General features: G+C 44.5%; 1 protein-coding gene across 2 annotated transcripts in view; it reads right to left on the bottom strand.

Annotated features, from left to right (window-relative positions):
* ksr2 (kinase suppressor of ras 2) overlaps nucleotides 1-27,739 on the bottom strand; it is a 490,636-nt gene that overhangs the window by 70,990 nt on the left and 391,907 nt on the right. For both annotated transcript variants that reach the window (XR_010977280.1, XM_068055178.1), the window contains exon 16: nucleotides 238-334. Coding sequence is in view for 1 of the 2 variants with exons in the window: in XM_068055178.1 (XP_067911279.1) it covers nucleotides 238-334 (97 nt within the window). In the remaining variant the exon portion in view is untranslated. The remainder of the gene's footprint in view (nucleotides 1-237; nucleotides 335-27,739) is intronic.

Raw genomic sequence — 27,739 nt, 5'->3', positions numbered from 1 at the left:
AAGAATGTTTTAAGCAAGTGCCTCAAAGTAATTACACAGAATGCCACACAACAAGAACATATATTACATTTTCCCAAGGTGAAAGTCTTATGCAAATTAGTCAGTGAAAAAAATGTAAAGTTCTGTTGCACATTTTATTAACACCAGTGGACTGGTGTTAAATGACAGATTTTTTAAAAATAAAAATGCTATATTTTGGTGCATTTATTTTATTTATTTTTGCGTCCCGTTGCACACCTTCACAATCTCCTGAGCAATTTGTCTGGTCTTGTTCACGTCCAGCACCATTTTAGCATCTCTTACGACAGAGTACAGCGTTCTTCCCTTGCAGAGGCTGCAAAAAATAATCAAGCAAATACTAAATGGCTGCAAGCTTAACTGCAAACAGTGGGGAACTGAAATAATTAGCAATACTTATTAACATATATAACCAATTAAAATATACTAAATTCTTGTCTTTTTTACATTAACATGGAAACAAAATATTTTAATAGGTATTGCAATATATTAAAGATTTAAAAATCTGTTAATAGTGAAAATGTAAAATTAGATCAGTAAGCATTTCAAAAAATATGATTATCATGGTTGGGACCTTTCATTATGTTTTCCGATAAAGACTCCTCTTGAAGTACTGTGTATATGGAACAATTTATTAATAAAAATGCAGTTGCTTAGCAAGAAGTAGAAGTGTGACAACAGAGTGATGCAATTCCCTCAAGTACTTCAAAAGATGCCTGTATAAAGTATCTCATCTTTCGCTTTCTCAAGGGCTCAAATGTAGGATCTTTGAAGATTTCCATGTATGATCCCTTTGGACATTGTAGATCTCAATGTGTTTGGCTTCAAACTGTGCCCATCTGTTGTATGTAATGGTACTCGAGGTGTTTACTATCATATCAACAGCAAACTCTTTGAACTTGTTCCTTATTACCTGTGTCTGAAGAGACTCTAGTCTCCCATATACAACTCAGGCAACAGGTTTCAAGTGAATGTTTTGCATTCATTTTGACACTTGAAGAGTCATTGTTAATTTGAGTAATGATTGATTACTTAAAGGATTTTGATTCCTTGAGCATATCACAGCAATGGGCTCGATATACTTAATCTATACCATACAATGTGGTTGTTTTGAATAACAGAATACTTAAACAGCTAAGATAATCTCCACTGTACAGCAAGATTAAATGAGTCCTTAGAATCCATAAAACAAGTGAAGTAAGCTAAGCTATAAATCCCACTTCGAGTTCAGCTTCTAAGTGATCACATTAAGCTTAAGTCAGAGTGGGGTTTCTCACCTATGATCTCACCTTTTCTGCTTTTGAAAAAGACTCGCATTTATACAGTGCTTTTCATGACCACCGGACATCTTTTTTTTTAAAGAGATACAGCACTGAAACAGGCCCTTCGGCCCACCGAGTCTGTGCCGACCAACAACCACCCATTTATACTAACCCTTTCTTTTGGGCCTCCTTATCTCGAGAGACAATGGATACGCGCCTGGAGGTGGTCAGTGGTTTGTGAAGCAGCGCCTGGAGTGGCTATAAAGGCCAATTCTGGAGTGACAGGCTCTTCCACAGGTGCTGCAGAGAAATTTGTTTGTCGGGGCTGTTGCACAGTTGGCTCTCCCCTTGCGCCTCTGTCTTTTTTCCTGCCAACTACTAAGTCTCTTCGACTCGCCACAATTTAGCCCTGTCTTTATGGCTGCCCGCCAGCTCTGGCGAATGCTGGCAACTGACTCCCACGACTTGTGATCAATGTCACACGATTTCATGTCGCGTTTGCAGACGTCTTACAGTAATCCTATATTCCCTATCACCTCCCTACACTAGGGGCAATTTACAACGGCCAATTTACCTATCACCTGCAAGTCTTTGGATGTGGGAGGAAACCGGAGCACCCGGCGAAAACCCACGCAGACACAGGGAGAACTTGCAAACTCCACACAGGCAGTAGACAGAATCGAACCCGGGTCCCTGGAGCTGCGAGGCTGCGGTGCTAACCACTGCGCCGCCCGCATCTCAAAGAGCTTTACAGCCAATGAATTACTTTTGAAGTGTAGTCACTTCTGTAATGTAGGAAATTAAAATTTGAATTTTGGAAAGGTAGAAGAGGATTTGAATCTGACTATTCATCTGTTACCTTCAATCAAGGATTAAAATGACCAACTAACTTTTGTACTGAGTTTTGATGAACTTATGAACTTATGTAGTTTATAGGAAATTGCCATTGGCTAATAATGCCATTCTGATGTGAATCTCCATTGGAGTGCTAGTTGAACTAGCCTTAAGGCGATATGGTTGCCTGCAGGTCAAATTCTCATTTCTTGCCTTGAAAATAATTATACCATATGGTTCTGAATCACAGTGACTACAATATTGCTGTGAAAACTGCAACTGCTACAAGAGTATGATATTGCCAAAATCCCAATATTTCCACTTGAGAAAATCAAAATTTATTTTCTAAAACAGTTATAATGCATGAGAGCATCTCCCATGGATTTGCCAACAGAAAGTTCAATAATTTGTTATTTTACAGGAACAAGCATACTATATCACGTAATGCAGAATTTATTCTCCTGCTATGAGGAGCTGTCCCTGAAGGTTAAAAAGTCTAATTGCAGTAAACAGGCAAGCTGTCCTTTCCCGAGCTACCAACTCCATCCCTATCCCTGGCAACTGTCTGAGGCAGAACCTGACTTTCCTGATAAAAACAGAAAGTTCTGGAAATACTCTGCAGGTCTAGCAGCATCTGTGGAGACAGAAACAGAGTTAACGCTTCAGGTCTGTGACCTTTCATCAGAACCTGTTGCCTGCAGGAAGAATCAATAGGCTGGTCAGGTGGGCAGAAAAGTAGCAAATGGAATACAATCAGGAGCAGGGTGAGGTAATGAAGTTCTGATGAAAGGTCACAGACATGCAAGGTCAACATTGTTTCTCTCTCCACAGATGCTGCCAGACCCGCTGAGTAGTTCCAGAACTTTGTTTTTATTTCCAGCATCTGCAGTATTTTGCTTTTACCTGACATCGTAACCTTGGTGTCATATTTGACACCAAAATGATTTTCTGACCACATATCCGCACCATCACTAATACCACCTATTTCCACCTCGGTCTCACCCACCTCTGCCCCTGCCTCAGCTCATCTGCTGCTAAAACCCTCATCCATGCCTTTATTACCTCTAGACCTGACTATTCCAGCGCACTCCTGGCCAATATCCCACATTCTACCCCTCTGTAAACTTGAGGTCATCCAAAACATTGCCGCCCATGTCTTTATTTGCATCAAGTCCTGTTCACCCATCACCCCTCTGCTCACTGACCTACATTGACTCCCAGTCAAGCAACGTATTGATTTTAAAATTCTCATCCTTGTTTTCAAATCCTTCCGTGGCCTTAGCCCTCCCCATCTCTGTAATCTCCTCCAATCCTACAACCCACTGAGATGGAAACAAAGTGCTGGAAATAGTCAGCAGGTCTGGCAGCATCTATGGAGAGAGAAACAGAGTTAACATTGAGTCAGATATGACTTCTTCAGAACCTTCTGAGATATCTGCACTTATCTAATTCTGTCCTCTTGAACATCCCCGATTTTAATTGGTGACTGTACCTTCAACACTCTAAATCTCTTCGCCTTTCCACCTTGCTTTCTTCCTTTAAGATGTTCTTAAAACATGCCTCTTTGACCGAGCTTTTGACCATCTGTCCTAATGTTGCCTTATGTGACTCAGTATCAAATTTGCTTTATAATGCTCCACTGAAGCGCCTTAGGATGTTTTATAATGTTAAAGGTGCTATTTAAATACAAGTTGTTGTTGAGGTTAAGTATGTGTTAACTGCCATTGCCAGGAGACAGCTGCTCCCCTGGGAAAAGTCCATGTTTTGAAGATCAGAAGAAACCACCACAAAAATGACTGGTGTTCCTTTTTAAAAATACTTTTTGTTAAGTTACTTACTCATTGATAGATTCCCTTTCTGTTTGGCTGTGATTTGTTGCTGTTTTATGAATATGAGTTTATTATATGTAAGTATGACAAATGCACTAGACGCAGGACAGAGTGAGAGAGAACAGGGAGAGAATAAGGGTGGGCGGGGGGGAGAGAGAGAGATAGCTAAATGTTAAGAATCAGCTTAGACTGCTGTTCCTTTTGCGCCCATTGTTATCTTCCACCAGTGTAGGTGCTCAGTAGGTGTCTAAGCATTTTATTTCAGCATAATCAAATGAATCATTCACCTCGTCTGTATTTCAGATGATTCATTAACTTAAATTATACTACAAAACGCTACAAAAAAACAAGCAAAGATAAGATTATCGCTCTTACAGAAAAAATCAACAATTCCTTGATTTTCTTTACTTTCTTTACCAAGGGGGGATATCTTGCTTCATCTAGTGTGGGAACTGTGCAGGGGAAAATCAGGGATAAGTTTTGAATACGCATGAATACCTAATCTAACCCTTTGCTCAATAGCATTCCCCAATTACAAACTTTAATCTTGGTCACAAGCAGTTCACTATGAAATTTTCACTGTGGCAACCGTTAGCATTTACATACTAATGCTTCCATCTAATGGCTGTCACTCTTTACTGTGGTCTTTTTTCAATTTTGAATCAGTTAGCATCTAAAAAAAATGCCGCTCCTGCCTTCCATAAAAAAGTTGGCCTGTTTAAGATAATTAACTTACCCTTGTTATGTTTCAGAGTTGCCCCCTCCCCACCACAGCCAAAGGCTGTGAATATTAGGGCTTCAGGTTCTATTATTTTTCAAGTTACGGTTCTGATCATCAACTAATTGAAAGATCCAATGCCATTTCAGAGTTTCTGTTTTGCAAACAAGAAGAAATAAATAGTAGGTACCTAGAGTGAAATGCGATGTCACTGTGATGTGTTTGTACATTGTCTTAGCCTCTACCTTTACCCCTGAAAAACTCTGATTTTGCTCATTTATGTGACCAAATAGAGTGTGACTATGGGCAAGGATCACTTAGGCTCAATCTTCGACCGTAATACACATGATGCACAATTCTGGTGGGCATTATGACAGACTGGTGCAGGAAGCTCATACTAGAGGCACCAGCTTCCTTCCAACAATGCACGTACATGACACCATTTGGTTGTCTACACTATTTCCCAGCATTTAGCCAAGATATACATTCAATCATCAATCTTCTTCTTCTTTGGCCTCCTTGTCTCGAGAGACAATGGGTAAGCGCCTGGAGGTGGTCAGTGGTTTGTGGAGCAGAGCCTGGAGTGGCTATAAAGACCAATTCTAGAGTGACAGACTCTTCCACAGGTGCTGCAGATAAAATTGGTTGTCAGGGCTGTTACGCAGTTGGTTCTCCTCTTGCGCTTCTGTCTTTTTTTCTGCCAACTGCTAAGTCTCTTCGACTCACCACACTTTAGCCCCGCCTTTATGGCTGCCCGCCAGCTCTGGCGATCACTGGCAACTGAGTCCCACGACTTGTGATCAATGCCACAGGGCTTCATGTCGCGTCTGCAGACGTCTTTAAAGACATCAATCATCAATATGTCATAGTAAAACCTACCTCCACGATTTCCAGGCAGATGCTGGATGCAAAATTGATGATATACAGGTTAGTGTTTTTGCAAGATGCTTTACAAGTGTGTTAAAGCTGGATTTTTTTTGTAATTTTATTATTGCTCACCTTAGTTGGTGAGAAGGACTGATGTGATGAGTATTGGCACTGCCACTGCCATGCCTCAGAAATCAGAAATATGTGCTTCCTTATGTGAATCCTGCTATATTTAACTTCTCTTGCAGAAGAAGAGGGATCCAGGGATGCCAAGCAGGTGATGTAGGAGGACTGTGCACACCTGCCATTTTCCTCCCACCCACGAACATATGCAGGGGTAAATTTACCTGCAACTCTTCCAAGGAACTGTGTGTGTGTATGAATTCTAGTTGCCAAGGAGATGATGACAGAATTGTGCCACTTGTTGCAATCTGATCTGGAACCAAACGCCATCACATGTACAGCACGCCACAGGCTGTGAAGGTCACTTTAGCCCTTATCTTTTAGGCCTCAGGCTCATTCCAGCATACTGGAACAGGATTGCCAGCCCTCTAGGATTGACCTGGAGTCTCCAGGAATTAAAGACTAATCTCCAAGACATTGCAGCGAGCAACCCTGGGGAAAAATCATGGGGACGATAAAAAATTGTGGTTTAAAAAAATTCTTTGAACACTTTTGTTTACTAGTTATTAAAATATTGGACATGGAGAAAAAGGCTGTTTGAATGACAGTCAGGAATCATCCAATCGGTGAATGGAAAATGCAGGAATGCCTACCTTGAAGAAGTTCTGCTCTTCTCTCCGACGGGATTTTTGTTTGTCTCTTTTACCTTGTTCACCTTCATTGCTTTCCAGTTCCCTCCTAGTGTTTAATAAAGTGTCTACCAAAACCTGTTTTCACATCCACATCTCTTTCCTCAGTGACTGTCTCCGGCTCTGACTTATTCCACGTGGATTCCAACTGAAGTTTCATTCTTCATGTTTTGAATCCACCCAGGATTACACCTATCTCCGAGAAATGCAACGTTCCTCGGACTGCTGTTCTTGCCGCATCCTGAGATCCACACTCAGTGTCATGCGTCGCCACATGTATACACTGGACCTCTCTCTCCAGAAGCACCGCCTCATCTCAAAGCTGTTCTACTCTGCAGTTTCATTTCATCCTTTGTCTTATCCGATGCATTACCAAAAAACTTTTCTTCTTCCTTTCAGGTGTTAGGAACACAAGCTCCAAAAGCTGATGGGGACGAATGCCCGTCCAGATCCTTCGTTCACTTCACTTCCCTCTGACCCCACCCCTTCTGATCTGACCTCTTGCCGTGTATTCACTATACCCTCTGGCCTTCCCATCTCTGACGCTGAATATTCTGTACTCAGCAAAGGACTTAGTTTTATCCCTTTACGCCCCCACCTCAATGGATTTCGCGCTCAGCATGACGTTGAGCTCTTCTTCCATCGCCTTTGCCTCCGGGCTTACTTCTTTGAGCAGGAGTCCTCCCCCCAACTTGCAGACCCCTTCACCCGGCTCCAGCATTTTCCCTCCACCTGGACACCTCCCTCTGGCCTCTTACCCGCTCTTGATTTTACATTGAAAACTGTCGGCGAGACATTGGCCATCACAATTTCTCTGCTCCCACCCCTCCTCCCCACTCACTTTAACCTGTTCCCCTCTGAACTTGCTACACTTCGTTCTCTCAGGTCTAACCCCGATATTGTCATCAAGCCTGCAGACAACGGTAATGCTGCTGTTGTCTGGCACACCGACCTCTACTTTGCAGAGGTTCAGCGCCAACTCTCAGACACTTCTTCCTACTTCCCCCGAACCATGACCTCACCACCGAAAGTCAAGCTACTGTCCACAGGACTGTCACTGACCTCATCCCCTTTGGAGATCTTCCCTCTACAGCTTCCAACCTTATAGTCCCACATCCCCAGACAGCCCACTTCTACCTCCTTCCTAAAATCCACAAATAGGAATGTCCTGGCAGCCCTATTGTTTCAGACTGCTCCAGCCCCACTGAACTTATTTCTTCCTATCTTGACTCTATCTTTTCTCCCCTGGTCCAGTCTCTTCCCACCTACATCCGTGACTGTTCTGACGCCTTACATCATTGACAATTTCCAGTTTTCTGGCCCCAACCGCCTCCTCTTCACTATGGATGTCCAATATCTCTACACCTCCATCCCCCACCAGGACGGTTTGAGGGCTCTCCGCTTCTTCCACCCCACCAGCCTCCACATCCAAAGGATCATCCTCCACTATTTCCGCATCGTCCAGCGTGATGCCACTACCAAATGTATCTCTCCTTCCCCTCCCCTGTCAGCATTCCGAAGGGACCATTCCCTCTGCGATACCCTGGTCCACTCCTCCATTACCACCAACACCTTGTCCTCTTCCCATGGCACCTTCCCATGCAATCGCAGGAGTTGTAACACCTGCCCTTTTACCTCCTCTCGCCTCACTATCCAAGGCCCCAAACGCTCCTTTCAGGTGAAGCAGTGATTTACTTGTACTTCTTTCAATTTAATATACTGTATTCACTGCTCACAATGTGGTCTCCTCTACATTAGAGAGACCAAACGCAGATTGGGTGACCACTTTGCGGAACACCTCCGCTCAGTCCAAAAGCATGACTCTGAGCTTTCGGTTGCTTGCCATTTCAACACACCCCCCTGCTCTCATGCCTACATATCTGTCCTAGGATTTCTGCAGTGTTCCACTGAACATCAAAGCAAGCTCGAGGAACAGCATCTCATTTACCGATTAGGCCTGACGGACTGAACATTGAGTTCGATAATCTCAGAACATGACGGGCCCCCTTTTTTATTTTTAGTTATTTTTTCCTTTTATATTATTTATGTTTTTTTTTGTTTATTTTATTTTAGTTTGTTTCATCATTCATTTTTTTTTTAAACCATGTGCCTACCTGCTTTTTTCATGTTTGTGCTTTGGGCCAGGGCTGTTCATTTTTCTGTCAATTAACACCCTCTCTGCACTAACGCTTTGTCTTTCAGCACACCATTAACATACTGTTTGCCTTTGCTCCATGACCTTCTGGTCAGTTATTCTCTGTGACTCTCTGTCCTATCAACACCTTGCCTTTTGTTATCTCTTGCCCCAACCCCGCTTTATTTGCTTAAAACCTATTACATTTCTAACATTTGCCAGTTCTCATGAAGGGTCACTGACCTGAAACATAACTCTGCTTCTCTCTCCACAGATGCTGCCAGACTTGCTGAGTATTTCCAGCATTTCTTGATTTCAGACTTCCAGCATCTGCGGTATTTGGCTTTTATTATAATGGAGAATGCAGTTGCTTTCCAATTGGCATGGGAAAGAGGTACACTGCGAGGGTAGACCTGTTGGGACAGATTTTATTCTGGCAATAGGGGTCTCAGCGGCAGGCTGGAAAGCAGGGGGGTGGGGTGGGGCAGAGACGTGCCTCTGCCCTCCATCGGATCCCAGCTGCTATCTCACAGCAGGCAGCCAATTAACTGCCCGTCATCCAGGATGCCGACCCTTTAAGGGACAAGCTCCCACTTCTACAGCTGCCAGCCTCTCTGCTGTACCGGCAGTGCCACTGAAGAGTGGTGGCCACTGCCGGTACTGCAGGAGGCCCTGCAGTAGAAGGCTGCAGGAGACCCCGAGAGGTGAGTGGGGTTGGGTCGCCAGGTCCATCCAGTGATGGATTGGGGGGAGGGCATGGGGGGGGAGACTGCCACTGGGAGCAGGGGGGGAGGGGGTCCCTCCAGGAGCCCTGGATTGCTCCCAAAGGAGAGACACCCTTAGAGGGCAGCACAGTGGCGCAGTGGTTAGCACCGCAGCCTCACAACTCCAGTGACCCGGGTTCAGTTCTGGGTACTGGCTGTGTGGAGTTTGCAAGTTCTCCCTGTGACTGCGTGGGTTTCCACTGGGTGCTCCGATTTCCTCCCACAGCCAAAGACTTGCAGGTTGATCGATAAATTGGCCATTGTAAATTGCCCCTAGTGTAGGTAGATGGTGGGGATGTGGTAGGGAATATGGGATTAATGTAGGATTAGTATAAATAGCTGGTTATTAGTCAGCACAGACTCGGTGGGCCGAAGGGCATGTTTCAGTGTTGTATCACTCTCTGACCCCTAACCTTGCTAGGAGGCCACCAGGCTTGACCTGGCAGTGGGCCCCTCTGCCTTCAATAAAATTGAAGTGGAGGTGGGAAGAAACCATTAAGTGGGCATTAATTGGCCTGGGGAAGGAAGGCCATCCTCAGCCTTCCCTACCCTGGTTAAAATGGCAGAGGGTCAAGCAATGTCAGGAATGGTGCCCCCTGCCATTTAGTTTGCTCCCCCTCCTCTGTGCCCATCTCCAAGGGCAGCACAAAATCCTGCCTGTTGGGTGATCAATGGCAATTGGATGGGGGTTGGTGGTTGTGAGCAAGAGTTCATGCGATGATATATCCTGGAATATGTCCAACCCGAGTTGGCAACCCTGCACTGCAGTCCTTTGGCTATAGTATCCTCAGGACCAACCAGGGCAACTCTTTTTCCACCCATCTTATGTATCATATAATTATATTTTCCAGCCATGGAACAGGGGCTGCTCCATCACCTACCAGCAGACTCTACTTCATGGCTCCACATTTCATGCCTTTTCACTTGATTTCTGCCTGGCACTTATTTCTCCTCATCCACTTTAGTCTTCTCAAAGGGGACTAATGGGTTGAAATGCCTTCTGAACAGTTCCAAAGAATTTTTGCTCCCATGCATCCACTTATTTTTAACTGATCGCATCTCTTCATTTAATTCAGTCCATCAATTAGGTCACAAGGCCAATGCTACACAAGGAACTATGAAAAATTATGCAATAGAAAATGATGTGCAATCAGTTCACAACACCTCTGGCAAACTTTTCACTAGCATGTAGCCATGCTTGACTTGAATATCTATACTCTCCTGTGTTCCTCAGCTCAGCATCAATCAGGGCATTGATCAGTGCAGAAAGCAGCATAGAGATGGTATCATTAAAGAAACAGCCATGGGCTGTACCAGAGATGGTACAACCACTTCAAATCATCAGCATGATGATGAAGGGCCTTTCATGTCCCTATATTGCCCATGCTGATGACTCAAAGGAACTCGAGCCTGGGAATTACTGTCTTTGGTATTATTATAGAAACAGAAAACACATTTTAATCAAATTCCTGTGTTCACTATTTTAACAAAGGAATTCCTTTTATTTACGTTTATTTTAATCAGATTTAACACCTCCATTAAAATGGCAGAAAAAAAGAATTTGATATGAACACGTCAGATTGTATGATAATATCAGAGAGAGTAATTTCTAGGTTTCTACAAGGCATAATGAAAACTACAATACATGAACAATAAATGGCTTTGCCACATTTTCGGCTGATTTTTACTGGCCCCTCGATGCCGTGGGTCGTGGCGCAGGGGCTGGTAAAACTCTGCAGGGAGAAGTCCGCCTCGACCCGCGAGGTCGAGACGGGTCCACCATATATTACCTGAGTGCAGTGCCCTCCTGCCCCCGGCCACCTGGCGGCAAGCCCTTCATCTCCATATGCAGATTGCCAATAAATGTATGCAAAATAACTTACCTGCTGTCCCACGCCAATTTTAAGGCCTCCGTTCAGCCTTCGCGCACCTTTGGAACTCCGTGTGGCGTTCCGAGGCGAGAACCTGGTTGGGGGGAGAAATACAATTTTCAGGGCGGGAGGGGCGGAGGAGTGGGGAAATCAATTTTTATTGGATGTGGGGATGGTGGGAAGGGGTTGAAGGGCAAAAGATAGAAGGGTGCAGAGGGGCGGGGGGGTGGGGGGAGTGGGTAGTGCGGGTACTTGAAAAATCAATTGATGGTCATTTCAGGCAATGAAATGACATTGAGGGGGTTGGAGAAGGACCTCCAACACTTATTTTTATATTTAATTAAAATCAATTATATTTCCACTTTAAAAATTATAATTATTTGTTACAGCTTAAAGCCCTTTAAAAACGGAGCCAGCGCCTATGCGGTGGCACCGGATGGCGTTGCTGGGGATGCGGCGGCGGCGGCCACACATCATCGCAGACGTGTGCTCCGCCCCACGCTATTTAAATGAGCAAAACATCACTGAGGCTCCTCGGCGGACGCTGAATGCGGGCACGTCGCTGAGTTTAAAGGGCGCCGCCGCGCTGCGCGGTGCCCAAATAAAATTCAGCCCTTCATGAGTAACAAAGACTCAATCGGTTGCTTTATTCGGAGCCACATGATAAAATTGTCTCTCTGCAGAAGCGATGGATGATTTTTCTTCAAAATAAAGCACTCTTGAGGCTTTTCACCACATATTAAAAATATTAACAACAACCCTTAATGAAACAACTACTGAGTTAGAAGATCATGGCAATCACTCAAAAAATTAGTCCAACCGAATATAAAATCAAAGAAATTTACAGCACGAAAGGAGGCCATTCAGCCCATCATGTCCATGCCAGCTGACCAGTCGCCATCCAGCCTAAAGCAATTTTCCAGATCTTGATCGTAGCCTTGTAGGTTATGGCACTTCAAGTGCATATTCAAGTACTTTTTAAATGTTATGAGGGTTTCTGCCTCTACCACCTTTTCAGGGGTTAACTTCCAGATCCCCACCAGCCTCTTGTTGAAAAAATTTCCCCTCGAATTCCATCTAAACCTCGTACCTCTTAGCCTAAATCAATGCCCCCTGGTTATGGAAACCTCAACTAAGGAATGGGGCCTTCCTATCCACTCTATCCAGACCCCTCATAATTTTATGGACTTCAATTAGGTCTCCCCTCAACCTCCTCTGTTCCAAAGAAAACAGCCCTAGCCTGTACAATCTTTCCTCATAACTGGAATTCTCCAGTCCAGGCAGCATCCTCATAAATCTCCTTTGTACCCTCTCTAATGCAATCATATCTTTCCTATAGTTGCGTTGACCAGAACTGCATGCAGTACTCCAAACCTAGGGTTTTATAGAGTTCCAGCATACCCTCCCGGCTTATATTCAATGCCTTGGCTAATAAAGGCAAGTATCCCATATGCCTTCTTAATCACCTTATCTACCTGTCCAGCCACCTTCAGGGATCTGTGGACAGGCACTCCAAGGTCAAAGAACAAAGAGAACAAAGAACAGTACAGCACAGGAACAGGCCATTCGGCCCTCCAAGCCTGTGCCGATCTTGATGCCTGTCTAAACTAAAACCTTCTGCACTTCTGGGGACCGTATCCCTCTATTCCCATCCTATTCATGTATTTGTCAAGATGCCTCTTAAACGTCGCTATCGTACCTGCTTCCACCACCTCCCCCGGCAGCAAGTTCCAGGCACTCACCACCCTCTGTGTAAAGAACTTGCCTCGCACATCCCCTCGAAACATTGCCCCTCGCACCTTAAACCTATGTCCCTTAGTAACTGACTCTTCCACCCTGGGAAAAAGCTTCTGACTATCCACTCTGTCCATGCCACTCATAACTTTGTAAACCTCTATCATGTCGCCCCTCCACCTCCATCGTTCCGGTGAAAACAATCCGGGTTTATCTAACCTCTCCTCATAGCTAATGCCCTCCAGACCAGGCAACATCCTGGTAAACCTCTTCTGTACCCTCTCCAAAGTCTCCACGGCCTTCTGGTAGCGTGGCGACCAGAATTGCGCGCAATATTCTAAGTGTGGCCTAACTAAGGTCCTGTACAGTTGCAGCATGACTTGCCAATTTTTATACTCTATGCTCCGACTGATGAAGGCAAACATGCCGCATGCCTTCTTGACTACCTTATCCACCTGCGTTGCCACTTTCAGTGACCTGTGGAACTGTACGCCCAGATCTCTCTGCCTGTCAATACTCCTAAGGGTTCTGCTATTTACTGTATACTTCCCACCTGTATTAGATCTTCCAAAATGCATTACCTCACATTTGTCCGGATTAAACTCCATCTGCCATTTCTCCGCCCAAGTCTCCAACCGATCTATATCCTGCTGTATCCTCTGACAATCCTCATCACTATCCGCAATTCAACTAAACATTGTGTCGTCCACAAACTTACTAATCAGACCAGCTACATTTTCCTCCAAATCATTTATATATAATACAAACAGCAAAGGTCCCAGCACTGATCCCTGTGGAACACCACTAGTCACAATCCTCCATTCAGAAAAGCACCCTTCCACTGATACCCTCTGTCTTCTATGACCGAGCCAGTTCTGTATCCATCTTGCCAGCTCACCTCTGATCCCGTGTGACTTCACCTTTTGTACCAGTCTGCCATGAGGGACCTTGTCAAAGGCTTTACTGAAGTCCATATAGACAACATCCACTGCCCTTCCTTCATCAATCATCTTCGTCACTTCCTCAAAAAACTCGATCAAGTTAGTGAGACACGATCTCCCCTTCACAAACCATGTTGCCCCTCGCTAATAAGTTCATTTGTTTCCAAATGGGAGTAAATCCTGTCCCGAAGAATCCTCTCTAATAATTTCCCTACCACTGACATAAGGCTCACTGGCCTATAATTTCCTGGATTATCCTTGCTACCCTTCTTAAACAAAGGAACAACATTGGCTATTCTCCAGTCCTCTGGGACCTCACCTGTAGCCAATGAGGATACAAAGATTTCTGGCAAGGCCCAGCAATTTCTTCCCTTGCCTCCCTCAGTATTCTAGGGTAGATTCCATAAGGCCCTGGGGACTTATCTACCTTAATGCTTTGCAAGACGCCCAACACCTCCTCCTTTTTGATGATGACATGACCCAGACTATCTACACTCCCTTCCCTGGACTCATCATCCACCAAGTCCTTCTCTTTGGTGAATACTGATGCAAAGTACTCATTTAGTACCTCGCCCATTTCCTCTGGCTCCACACATAGATTCCCTCCTCTGTTTTCGAGAGGGCCAACCCTTTCCCTGGTGACCCTCTTGCCCTTTATATACGTATAAAAAGCCTTGGGATTCTCCTTAATCCTGTTTGCCAATGACCTTTCATGACCCCTTTAAGCCCTTCTGACTCCTTGCTTAAGTTCCTTCCTACTTTCTTTATATTCAAGGGCTTTGTCTGTTTCCAGCCTTCTAGCCCTTATGAATGCTTCCTTTTTCTTTTTGACTAGGCTCACAATATCCCGCGTTATCCAAGGTTCCCGAAACTTGCCAAACTTATCCTTCTTCCTCACAGCAACAGGCCGGTCCTGGATTCTAATCAACTGACGTTTGAAAGACTCCCTCATGTCAGATGTTGACTTACCCTCAAACAGCCACCCCCAATCTAAATTCTCCAGTTCCTGCCTAATATTGTTATAATTAGCCTTCCCCCAATTTTGCACCTTCACCCGAGGACTACTCTTATCCTTATTCACAAGTACCTTAAAATGTATGAATTATGGTCGCTGTTCCCGAAATGCACCCCGACTGTGACTTTGACCACTTGGCCGGGTTCATTCCCCAATACCAGGTCCAGTACGGCCCCTTCCCTAGTTGGACTATCTACATATTGTTTTAAGAAGCTCTCCTGGATGCTCCTTACAAATTCTGCCCCATCCAAGCCCCTAGCACTTTGAGTCCCAGTCAATATAGGGGAAGTTAAAATCACCCACCACTACAACCCTGTTCCTTTACATCTTTCCAAAATATGACTACATATCTGCTCCTCTACCTCCCGCTGGCTGTTGGGAGGCCTGTAGTAAACCCCCAACATCGTGACTGCACCCTTCCTATTCCTGAGCTGCACCCATATCGCCTCGCTGCATGACCCCTTCGAGGTGTCCTCCCGCAGTACAGCTGTGATATTCTCCTCAACAAGTAATGCAACTCCCCCACCCCTTTTACATCCCCCTCTATCCTGCCTGAAGCTTCTAAATCCTGGAACATTTAGCTGCCAATCCCGTCCTTCCCTCAACCAAGTCTCTGTAATAGCAACAACATCATAGTTCCAAGTACTAATCCAAGCTCTAAGTTCATCTGCCTTACCTGTTATACTTCTTGCATTGAAACAAATGCACTTCAGACCACCAGTCCCGCTGTGCTCAGCAACATCTCCCTGCCTGCTCTTCCTCTTAGTATTACTGGCCTTATTTACTCGTTCCCCCTCATTTATTTCACCTGCTGTCCTACTGCCCTGGTTCCCACTCCCCTGCCACATTAGTTTAAACCCTCCCGAGTGAAACAAGCAAACCTCGCAGCCAGAATAAATGTGCCCCCCCCCCCCCAGTTTAGATGCAACCCGTCCTTCTTGTAAAGGTCCCACCTGTCCCTGAAGAGATCCCAATGATCCAGATATCTGAAACCCTCCCTTCTACACCAGCTGTTCAGCCACGTGTTTAGCTGCACTATCTTCCTATTTCTAGCCTCACCGGCACGTGGCACAGGGAGTAAGCCCGAGATTACAACCCTAGATGTCCTGTATTTTAACTTTCTACCTAACTCCCTAAACTCCCCCTGCAGGAGCTCGTCACTCTTCCTGCCTATGTCGTTGGTACCGATGTGTACCACAACCTCTGGCTGTTCACCCTCCCCCTTCAGAATGCCCCCAGTCCATTCAGAGACATCCTTGACTCTGTCACCAGGGAGGCAACATACCATCCTGGAGTCTCTTTCACGTCCACGGAAGCGCCTATCTGTGCCCCTGACTATAGAGTCCCCTATAACTATTGCTCTTCTGCGCTTTGTCCCTCCCTGCTGAACAACAGAGCCAGCCGTGGTGCCATTGCTCTGGCTGCTGCTGTTGTTTTCCCCTGATAGGCCATCCCCCCCAACAGTATCCAAAACAGTATACTTGTTAGAGAGGGGGATAGCCACAGGGGATTCCTGCACTGACTGCCTGCCCCTTCTAGCGGTCACCCATCTACCTGCCTGCACCTTGGCTGTAACCACTTCTCAAACTCCTGTCGATGACACTTTCTGCCACCTGCATGCTCCTAAGTGCATCCAATTGTTGCTCAAACCGATCCATGCGATCTGTGAGGAGCTGCAACTGGGTACACTTCCTGCAGATGTAGTCGTCCGGGACACTGGAAGCGTCACGGACCTCCCACATCTCACAGGTGCAGCACTTTATCCCTCTAACTAACATTTCTGGCACTAATTAATAAATTAATTTAAAATAAATAAATACTTATTGAATCCTTACAGAATTATGTTACAATTAACTATATGGTCCCTCGTGCTAGATTTCTACTATAAATATTAAATGCTAACTAAATACAATAATCTCCTCCCTCCGGTTTAGTTACTCTACTTATTAATTAATTAGTTAATTAAGGTTTTAATCAATTTTTATCAATGTTTTATTTTCAAATTCAGTACAAATTCCCTAGCCAATCAAGTCACAGCTTTCCTGTGATGTCACTTTTTCAGTTTTTTTTTAAAGTTTTTTTTTTAACCAGAGGTAAGGTTTTTATACTTACCGGTCCGGAACTCCACCCTCCGAGTCTTCTCCCTGGATGTCCCTCTGTTCCTCTGCACTTCTCAGTATCCTACCATTTATTGTGTATTCCCTTGCCTTGTTTACCTTCCCCAAATGCATTACCTCACAATTCTCTGGATTGAGTCATAGAGTCATTTACGGCACAGAAGGAGGCCATTCGGCCCATCAAGTCCAACTGTCCACAGAGTTATGCTGTCAGTCCCACTCCCCGGCTTGATCCCCGTAGCCCTGAAATTCTATTTCTCCTTTGCTGTGTCACTCCATTTGCCATTGTTCTGCCCATCTGACAAGTCCATTGATATCTTCCTGCAGTTTACAGCTTTCTTCATATCAACCACATGGCCAATTTTTGTATCGTCTGCAAACTTCTTAATCATAACCCCTACCTTCAAGTCCAAATCATTGATTATATACCACAAAAAGCAAGGGACCTAGTACTTAGCCCTGTGGAATGCCACTGGAAACAGCCTTCCAGAAACAAAAACACCCTTTGCTTCCTGCCATGAGCCAATTTTGGATCCAACTTGTCACTTTGCCTGGGATCCCATGGGCTTTTACATCTACTTAACGAGCAGCGTTCCTGAGATATGCAAGGAGCACAATATCCTGAAATTGTGGGCTCTGTTCATGCTTTTAATGGTCAGAAAACCACAGGCTGGGGGCATGGCATTTTAACGTGTGCTTTCAGCATGCACAAGCAGGACTGAAGTGGAAACCCCAGTCAGATAGTCCAGAATGTTAAGAATCACTAGAAGTGGACCAGATGGATTTCAGATGAGATGTGAAACCAAGAACCCAATTCCCCTCTCAGGTGGACATTAAAGATCCTATGGCACTATTTTGAAGAAGAGCAGAGGGGTTCTCCCTGGTGTCCTGAGCAATATTTATCTCTCAACCAATAATATTAAAACAGATTATCTGGTTGCTGTTTGTGGGACCTTGCTGTGTGCAAATTGGCTGCTGCATTTCCTACATTACAGCAGTGACTTCAAAAAGTACTTAATTAGCTGTAAAGTGTTTTAAGACAGCCTGAGGTCATGAAAGGTGCTATATAAATGCAATTTTTTTTCTTTCTTTCTGTGTGCTGTGGATGATTATTCAACTTTTACTTTAATGTGCACCTGAACTTCTGAGCACTGCTTCTGGTGGGTGAGGATTCCTTTTGGGTGAACACAAAATGCAGGACAAATCCAACCTGGCCATCTAGAAGGACAAGGGCAGCAAATGCATGGGAACACCACCACCTGCAAGTTCCCCTCCAAGCCACACACCAAGAACTATATTGCTGTTCCTTCACTGTCGCTGGGTCAAAATCCTGGAACTCCCTTCCTAACAGCACTGTTGGTGTACCTACCCCACATAGAGTCATAGAAAGATACAGCACCGAGACAGGCCCTTCGGCCCACCGAGTCCATGCCAACCATCAACCACCCATTTATACTTATCCTATATAAATCCCATTTTCTCTCTCACATCCCCACCTTCCCTCAATTCTCCTACCACCTACCTACACTAGGGGCAATTTTTTACAATGGCCAATTTACCTATCAACCTGCAAGTCTTTGGCATGTGGGAGGAAACCGGAGCACCCGGAGGAAACCCACGCGGTCACAGGGAGAACTTGCAAACTCCGTAAAGGCAGTACCCAAAACCGAAACCGGGTCGCTGGAGCTGTGAGGCTGCGGTGCTAGCCACTGTGCATGGACTGTAGCAGTTCACGAAGGTGGCTTACCACCAGCTTCTCAAGGGCAATTAGGGATGGGCAATAAATGCTGTCCTAGCCAGCGACGCCCACATCCCATGAACGAATAAAAAAAGTCAGAAAATTACTCATCAGGAATCAATCTGCATCCACTTAACTCCAAAGTCTTGATTTTAGGAGTCCAGCAAAATTTGGGCTGTGCACACCTGTGCCTCTAAACCGGGAGCAGGGAGCGATGGCCTTGCTGAAATTTGCAAGGCGAGCACTTCACCTTCAAATGTAAAATGTGTGCAGGGAGGCAGGACAGGAAAACAACTAGTTGGAGGTCTTTCAAAGTTAGGGCAGGCAGTGCATCTCAAAGGGGAAACCATTGTTTGAAAAGGTGAAAAACAGAGAATGTCACGAGAAAGAAATGTGGGCAAAGTTGACTCCTCACTAACCATGCCCTGGAAATCCTATTGCAATTCTTTTTGGCAAGGAATGCTACCCTGCTGTAAAGATGGAGGTCCAAGTTGCATGGTAGGAGATGGAGGCAAAGTGAATGCAACATCCCAGGTATACTAGACCTGGAAAAGGTTCCCATTGATCTGGAGGGGTGGCACAGCAAGTAAACCACAATTACTTGTTCTTCTACCATGTAAAATGTGGTCCCAAAGAATGTGTTTGTGTTCTGCCTCCCTTAGGGAAAGAGCATGATGAGAACATTTTAGCTACTTCACAACACTCTTTCATACTATAGGAGGTGGAGATTTCAATTGCAGTGAGCCACACAGATACCTGGTGCACAGCATTTGAAAGTTCTGTTTGTAATCAGTACTGCTGTCAGAAACACCATGCTAATTAATTTGCAATGTCCTAGCCACAAAAAGGGTGGTGTTTGGGTTTCTAAGAAGGTTCCTATTTAATTTTCTTTCCTGCATTATGATTCAAGCTTGAGTCAGTGCACTGCAGCAGGGGCAGGTGGGCGACTGGTCATCTTGAAACAGCTGACCACACACTGGTAGAGATGCAGTGAGGGTAAATTTGGAGATGTACTATCCTACCTAGTACACATTATAATAATCCTTCATACCCGAACTCCCTTTCTTCATCCTCAGAATAAAGACAGCACAAGGTTAATAGCTGCATAATACATTAAATATGTTATGATACTACATCTCTTTGCAGTGTCTCATCTGTAGGGTCTTCCAAAATGATCTGACAGGACCAAGTGGCAGCATGATTTCCAACACACGAAACCAGCTGGTGACCACCGATTCTAGCAACCACAATAATGTAGTTAGTCAGTTTGAGGAAGACAAAGCTGGTTATTCAGAATTCACATGGCAAGAAGAGCAAGTGAAGGTGGGAGAAGAGAAAGAAGAAAGAACTGGACGAGCTTGTGATGCCACACCACATGTGTCAAGCATATAGACAAGGGCTAGAATTTAATGTCGAGGTGGTGACCCACCCACTGGCTGGAAAGCCAGGGGTGAGCTCGCCTCCGCTGGCCCTGAAAGCCACATTGCTATTTTGCGTAGCTCAGGCCTTTAACTGGCTTCAGTTGGGGCTTTCGCCCCTCTGAGGCAGGGAGTCCTGCCTCCAAGAGTTGTTGGCCAATCAGAGGGCCGGCAGCTCTTCAGTCCCAGCAGCTCCATCGGGAGCAGTGACCACTGCTGGGACTGCACCCAGCAAGAAGAGGAACATGGATATTGGTCTCCGAAAAGGTAAGTGAGGGTCTGACCTCACCAGGGACAATCGGCTAGGCCCCATTCAGGGTTGGTGGGGGGAGGGGGGGTGGGACGTAGTGTAAGGCAGGGAATGTTGTTTTAGCAGGGGTGGCCCATGCTGCTGGGGGTCGCTCCAGGGGGCATTGGGTGCCCGATCAAGAGGGCCCCTCCACAGCTGACAAGGAAGCCACCATGTATTACTAGGTGGCCTCCTCAGCTGCTGAAGTGCCTATCAAAAAGAAAAAGGAAGCATTTGTAAGGGCTGGAAGGCTAGGAACAGATGAAGCACTTGAGGAATATGAAGACAGTAGGAAGGAACTTAAGCAAGGACTTAAGAGGGCTAAAAGGGGTCATGAAAAGTCATTGGCAAACAGGATTAAGGAAAATCCCAAGGCTTTTTATACGTATATAAAGAGCAAGAGGGTAACCAGGGAAAGGGTTGGCCCACTCAAGGACAGAGAAGGGAATCTATGTGTGGAGCCAGAGGAAATGGGCGAGGTGCTAAATGAGTACTTTGCAGCAGTATTCACCAAAGAGAAGGACTTGGTGGATGATGAGCCTAGGGAAGGGAGTGTAGATAGTCTCAGTCATCTCATTATCAAAAAGGAGGAGATGTTGGGTGTCGTGCAAAGCATTAAGATAGATAAGTCCCCAGGGCCTGATGGGATCTACCCCAGAATACTGAGGGAGGCAAGGGAAGAAATTGCTGGGGCCTTGACAGAAATCTTTGCATCCTCATTGGCTACAGGTGAGGTCCCAGAGGACTGGAGAATAGCCGAAGTTGTTCCTTTGTTTAAGAAGGGTGGCAAGGATAATCCAGGAAATTATAGGCCAGTGAGCCTTACGTCAGTGGTAGGGAAATTATTAGAGAGGATTCTTCGGGACAGGATTTATTCCCATTTGGAAACAAACGAACTTATTAGCAAGAGGCAGCTTGGTTTTGTGAAGGGGAGGTCGTGTCTCACTAATTTGAGTTTTTTGAGAAAGTGACGAAGATGATTGATGAAGGAAGGGCAGTGGATGTTATCTATATGGACTTTAGTAAAGCCTTTGACAAGGTCCTGCGTGGCAGACTGGTACAAAAGGTGAAGTCACACGGGATCAGAGGTGAGCTGGCAAGATGGATACAGAACTGGCTCGGTCATAGAAGACAGAGGGTATCAGTGGATGGGTGTTTTTCTGAATGGAGGAATGTGACTAGTGGTGTTCCGCAGGGATCAGTGCTGGGACCTTTGCTGTTTGTAGTATATATAAATGATTTGGAGGAAAATGTAGCTGGTCTGATTAGTAAGTTTGCGGACGACACAAAGGTTGGTGGAGTTGCGGATAATGATGAGGATTGTCAGAGGATACAGCAGGATATAGATCGGTTGGAGACTTGGGCGGAGAAATGACAGATGGAGTTTAATCCAGATAAATGTGAGGTAATGCATTTTGGAAGGTCTGATGCAGGTGGGAGGTATACAGTAAATGGCAGTACCATTCGGAGTATTGGCAGGCAGAGAGATCTGGACGTACAGGTCCACAGGTCACTAAAGTGGCAACGCAGGTGGAGAAGGTAGTCAAGAAGGCAATCGGCATGCTTGCCTTCATCGGTCGGGGCATAGAGTATAAAAATTGGCAAGTCATGTTGCAGCTGTACAGAACCTTAGTTAGGCCACACTTAGAATATTGCGCACAGTGGCGCAGTGGTTAGCACCGCAGCCTCACAGCGCCAGCGACCCGGGTTCAATTCTGGGTACTGCCTGTGTGGAGTTTGCAAGTTCTCCCTGTGTCTGCGTGGGTTTTCTCCGGGTGCTCCGGTTTCCTCCCACAAGCCAAAAGACTTGCAGGTTGGTAGGTAAATTGGCCATTATAAATTGCCACTAGTATAGGTAGGTGGTAGGGAAATATAGGGATAGGTGGGGATGTGGTAGGAATATGGGATTAGTATAAAAAAATGGGTGGTTGATGGTCGGCACAGACTCGGTGGGCCGAAGGGCCTGTTTCAGTGCTGTATCTCTAAAAAAAAAAGGAAGGACGTGGAGGCTTTGGAGAGGGTACAGAGGAGGTTTACCAGGATGTTGCCTGGTCTGGAGGGCATTAGCTATGAGGAGAGGTTGGAAAAACTCTGATTGTTTTCACTGGAACGACGGAGGTGGAGGGGCGACATGATAGAGGTTTACAAAGTTATGAGCGGCATGGACAGAGTGGATAGTCAGAAGCTTTTTCCCAGGGTGGAAGAGTCAGTTACAAGGGGACGTAGGTTTAAGGTGCGAGGGGAAAAGTTTAGAGGGGATGTGCGAGGCAAGTTTTTTTGCACAGAAGGTGGTGAGTGCTTGGAACTTGCTGCCAAGGAGGTGATGGAAGGAGATACGATAGCGACGTTTAAGAGACATCTTGACAAATACATGAATAGGAAGGGAATAGAGGGATATGGGCCCCGGAAGTGCAGAAGGTGTTAGTTTAGGCAGGCATCAAGATCGGCGCAGGCCTGGAGGGCTGAATGGCCTGTTCCTGTGCTGTAGTATTCTTTGTTCTTTTTGTTCTTTGACTGCTTGTAAAATACCAGCAATTAAACGGCCACTTAAGAGCCTCAATTGGCCTAAGGACAGGCGTGCCATTTTCCACCTGGTAAATGGCAGTGGGGGTAGGTAGGTTACAGGCACAGCAACTCCACCACCAGCCCCCCCCCCCCACCTCCCACATGATTTTATGCCACCCCCTGCCTCCTAGCCAGCTCCTGGGGGGGGAAGGGGGGTTAAATTCTGGCCAAGGAATCGATATTTTATCGGGCTTCCTTCAGACAGGAGTTCACGCAGCAGAGAAAGCCTTTTGTAAGATCCTTTGAGTCTGCCATGAGCAGCCTGCCAGAACTCTCTGAGAATGGGCAGCAGTGCACCTCCAACATCACTGCAGAACTACTCGAGGATTTTAGAGCAATTCAGGGTACCATGGATTGAGAGGTATCTTCCTGAATTTCTGCAGGCAAATTTCAAACCAGTGCGGGAACCAACTCAGAACAAATGTCATCAGAACTTTGACTGATGCCATTGAGACAACCCCTGCAGCAGTCTGTCACTGGTGGATCTACCAGAGTCGAATGACCTGTTCCTGTATTGTAAACTCTATGTAAAATACTCTCAGCTGAAAAAGCAACTCTCAACAGCAGGCTAGTTTAACAGTCATGTACCCATTTTATAGGCAAGGTGAATACTGGTGGCACAACCTTGTCCAAAGTTTTGAAATTCTGCATGGGAGCTGATTTAAATAATTGCACCAGTTAGATGAGGTCTGCACAAACCAGTACTGCAGCTTCATCTGGCTCCCTAATTCACAGCTAGAGGAATGTGGTGTGCAACACATCGAATGCTCCCCACCAGTGAGGTTCTGGGCATCACAAAATTCACCCTCAATCATTTTTTTCCTTTACCATAGAGATGAAAACTAAAAAGAAACACCCAGGATTCAGCAGAGCAAAAGATCTGACAAGTAGGTTGACATATAAGAATAACTTATTCTTAAATTACTTAACAATTACTTTGTAATGCATTAACTAGTAGCCCTCCTGTTTGACATTATAATGCCCAGCACAAGTTCTGTTAAGTCATTCTTTTCAAATCTTTTCTTATCTGTTGTTATCCACTTCATCTTTCATATCCACTGTTGAACTAGTTTCCTTGAGGAATTCAACTGAGGTCAATTCACTCTCAGAATCCAGTAGTCTGCTTCATAACATCTCTTATAGGCTTGTAACCAGATTAAGCAGCTCAAGGCTTTCTGTTTTGTAACTAATCTGTTTTATGCTATTGACAATATCATTTCTTACAAACATTTAAAGCCTGTTTTAAACAACTGTTTACTTCCTCACTAATAATGATTCATAGAGGGACATACCATTGATTTGAAGATTCTGGTTTTTGTTTAACTCTTTCACTGTCCCAGATTTCAGATTCTGAAAAACCACTTAGAAAGGCATTGCAGTCTAACTGCAATATTATATCTGCAACTTATAATGGTTTGCTAATTGGCAATAATTATTCAATCTTGCTAAATTTCTTATTAAATTCTGCTCATTTCATAAGGGTTTCATTCACATAAATTCACAAGCGAGTAATACATGATTTAACCAAATCAAGGTTAGCACTGTGTTGAATGCTGTTTGCTCACATTTGCACTTAACTCAGAAAAATGTGATTCAGTAAGAACAGCAGTCAAATGATTAAAGAAGTTTAAAAAAAATTAGGAATTGTTGATTGTTAATGGCAAGTAATTGAACAATTGTCACTTTTGAGTTAAGCACTGTAAAGGTGCCTCCATTCACTCCCATCAATGCATTTTAGACCCAGCCCCAAAAGATGGCTCTTTACTGTACCGGACATCTGTTTGATCACTCTGACTGAGACTATCAATTTAATGACAAATAAGGCAATAAATTAAGTACAGATCCCCAGGATCGATTTCTGCAGCAACCCCAACAAATTGGGCACAATAGGAATGCAGGTTTGGCAGCAAATTTGGTCCAGGGTTTGGGGGCATCTCAATATATTATTTTTTGTTCCATTGCTCATCAAGCTGAAGGAAATTGGGAAATTGAGGACTTTTCAGCTCAGTCATTCAGAAGGCAATTTTAAGCTAACCTGCTCATCAGGAAACTGATGAGATCGGGTGCAATGCTGGTTTTACACCCCGTATGACTTCGATTAAAAAAAAGACTTGCATTTATATAGCGCTTTTCACTACCACCTGACACCTCAAAGTGCTTTACGGCCAATGAAGTACTTTTGAAGCATAATCACTGTTGTAATTTTGGTAAACGCAGCAGCCAATTTGCACAAAGTGAGCTCCCACAAACAGCAATGTGATAATGAGAAGATAATCTGTTTCTGTGTTGCTGATTGAGGGTTAAATATTGGTACAGCACGAGGGAAACCTCCCCTGCTCTTCTCTGAAATAGTGCCATGGGATCTTTTACATCCACCTGAGCAGGCAGATGGGACCTCAGTTTGATATCTCATCCGAAAGATGGCACCTTTGAAAATGCAGCACTCCCTTACTGGAGTGCCAGCCTTGATTGGAGAGAAATATTAAGTGGGTTGTAAAAAGAGTGTTCCATCTGGTCAATGGGTTTCCCTTCTGGCAAGTTAGATTAGTTAAATCAGTGTCAGGATCAAGCAGTTCCAGTTTAGATTTGGCATAATAATATGCCTCAGCCCACTCTTAGAGTAATACTCTCCTCCCCACTGCCCTACATCATAGGAACATACGAATTAGCAGCAGGAGTAGGCCACTCAGCCCTTCAAGCCTGCTCCACCATTCAATAAGATCATGGCCCATTACACCACATTCCCACCTACCCCCGATAACCTTCCCCTCCTTTTCTTATCAAGAATCTATCTACCTCTGCCTTAAAAATATTCAAAGACTCTGCTTCCACCATCTTTTGAGGAAGAGAATTCCAAAAACTCACGACACTCGGAGAAAAAAATTCTCCTCATCTCTGTCTTAAATGGGCGACCCCTTATTTTTAAACAGTGACCCCTAGTTCTAGATTGTCCCACAAGGGGAAACGTCCTTTCCACAACCACCCTGTCAAGACCCCTCAGGATTTTATATGTTTCAATCAAGTTGCCTCTTACTCTGCTAAATTCCAGCAGATACAATCCTTGTCTGTCCAATCTTTCCCCGGAAGACAGCCCACCCTTTCCAGGTATTAGTCTAGTAAACCTTCTCTGTACTGCCTCCAACACATTTACATCCTTCCTTAAAGAAGGAGACCACTACTGTCCACAATAGTCCAGATGTGGTCTCACCAGTGCCCTGTATAGCTGAAGCATAACCTTCCTACTTTTGTATAATAAAAGTAAAATACTGCAGATGCTGGAAATCTGAAATAAAAATAAGAAATGCTGGAAATACTCAGCAGGTCTGGCAGCATCTGTGCAGAGAGAAGCAGAGTTAACGTTTCAGGTCAGAGACCCTTCTTCAGAACTGGAGAACTGAAGAAGGGTCTCTGACCTGAAACATTAACCCTGCTTCTCTCTGCACAAATGCTGCCAGACCTGCTGAGTATTTCCAGCATTCCTTGTTCCTACTTTTGTATTCAATTCCCCTCGTGATAAACGATAACATTCTATTAGCTTTCTTAATTACGTGCTGTACCTGCATACTAACCTTTTGCGATTCATGCACTAGGACACCCAGATCCCTCTGCATCTCAGAGCTCTGCAATCTCTCACCATTTAGATAATATGCTTCTTTTTTATTCTTCCTATCAAAGTGGACAATTTCACACTTTCCTACATTATACTCCATTTGCCAGGTCTTTGCCCACTCACTTAACCTATCTAGATCTCTTTGTAGCCCTCTTATGTCCTCTTCACAGCTTATTTTCCTACCTATCTTTGTGTCATCAACAAATTTAGCATCTTCATCTAAGTCATTTATATAAATTGTAAAAAGTTGAGGCCCCAGCACAGATCCCTGTGGCACACCACTCGTTACATTTTGCCAATCAGAAAATGACCGATTTATGCCTAGTGTCTGTTTCCTTTTAGCTAGCCAATCATCTATCCATGCCAATATGTTACCCCCTACACCATGAGCTTTTATTTTCTAAAATAATCTTTGATGTGGCACCTTATCAAATGCTTTCTGGAAATCTGGGTACAATACATCCACTGGTTCCCCTTTATCCACAGTACATGTAACTCCCTCAAAGAACGCCAATAAATTAGTTAAACACGATTTCCCTTTCAAAAAACCATGTTGACTCTGCCTGATTACCTTGAATTTTTCTAAATGCCCTCCTATACATCTTGAATAATAGCTTCTAACATTTTCCCGAAGACAGATGTTAAGCTAACTGGCCTGTAGTTTCCTGCTTTGTGTCTCCCTCCCGTTTTGAATAAAGGAGTTATATTCGCTATTTTTCAATCTAACAGAACCTTACCCAAATCTAGGGAAGTTTGGAAAATTAAAACTAACACATCAACTATCTCACTAGCCACTTCTTTTAACACCCAACAATTTGTTCAGTACCACTTCCCTGGTGATTGTAATTTTCTTGAGTTCCTCCCTCCCTTCCATTTCCTGACTTACAGCTAATACTGGGATGTTACTTGATCCTCAATAGTGAAGACCGATGCAAAATATCTGTTCAATTCATCTGCCATCTCCTTATTATCCATTATTAATTCCTCAGAGCCACTTTCTATAGGACCATCGTTCACTTTGTTAACTCTTTTCTTTTTTAAATATCTATAGAAACTCTTACTATCTGTCTTTATATTTCTAGATAGCTTTCTCTCGTACTCTAATTTTACCTTCCTTATCAATATTTTAATCATTCTTTACTGTTTTTTATATTCTGTCCAATCTTCTGACCTCCCTCCCATCTTTGCACAATTCTCAGTTTT

Source organism: Heterodontus francisci, chromosome 23, assembly GCF_036365525.1.
Source record: "Heterodontus francisci isolate sHetFra1 chromosome 23, sHetFra1.hap1, whole genome shotgun sequence".
Lineage (NCBI taxonomy): Eukaryota > Metazoa > Chordata > Chondrichthyes > Heterodontiformes > Heterodontidae > Heterodontus > Heterodontus francisci.
The sequence above is the reverse complement of the archived record's forward strand: the minus strand, read 5'-3'. Positions and strand labels throughout refer to the sequence as shown.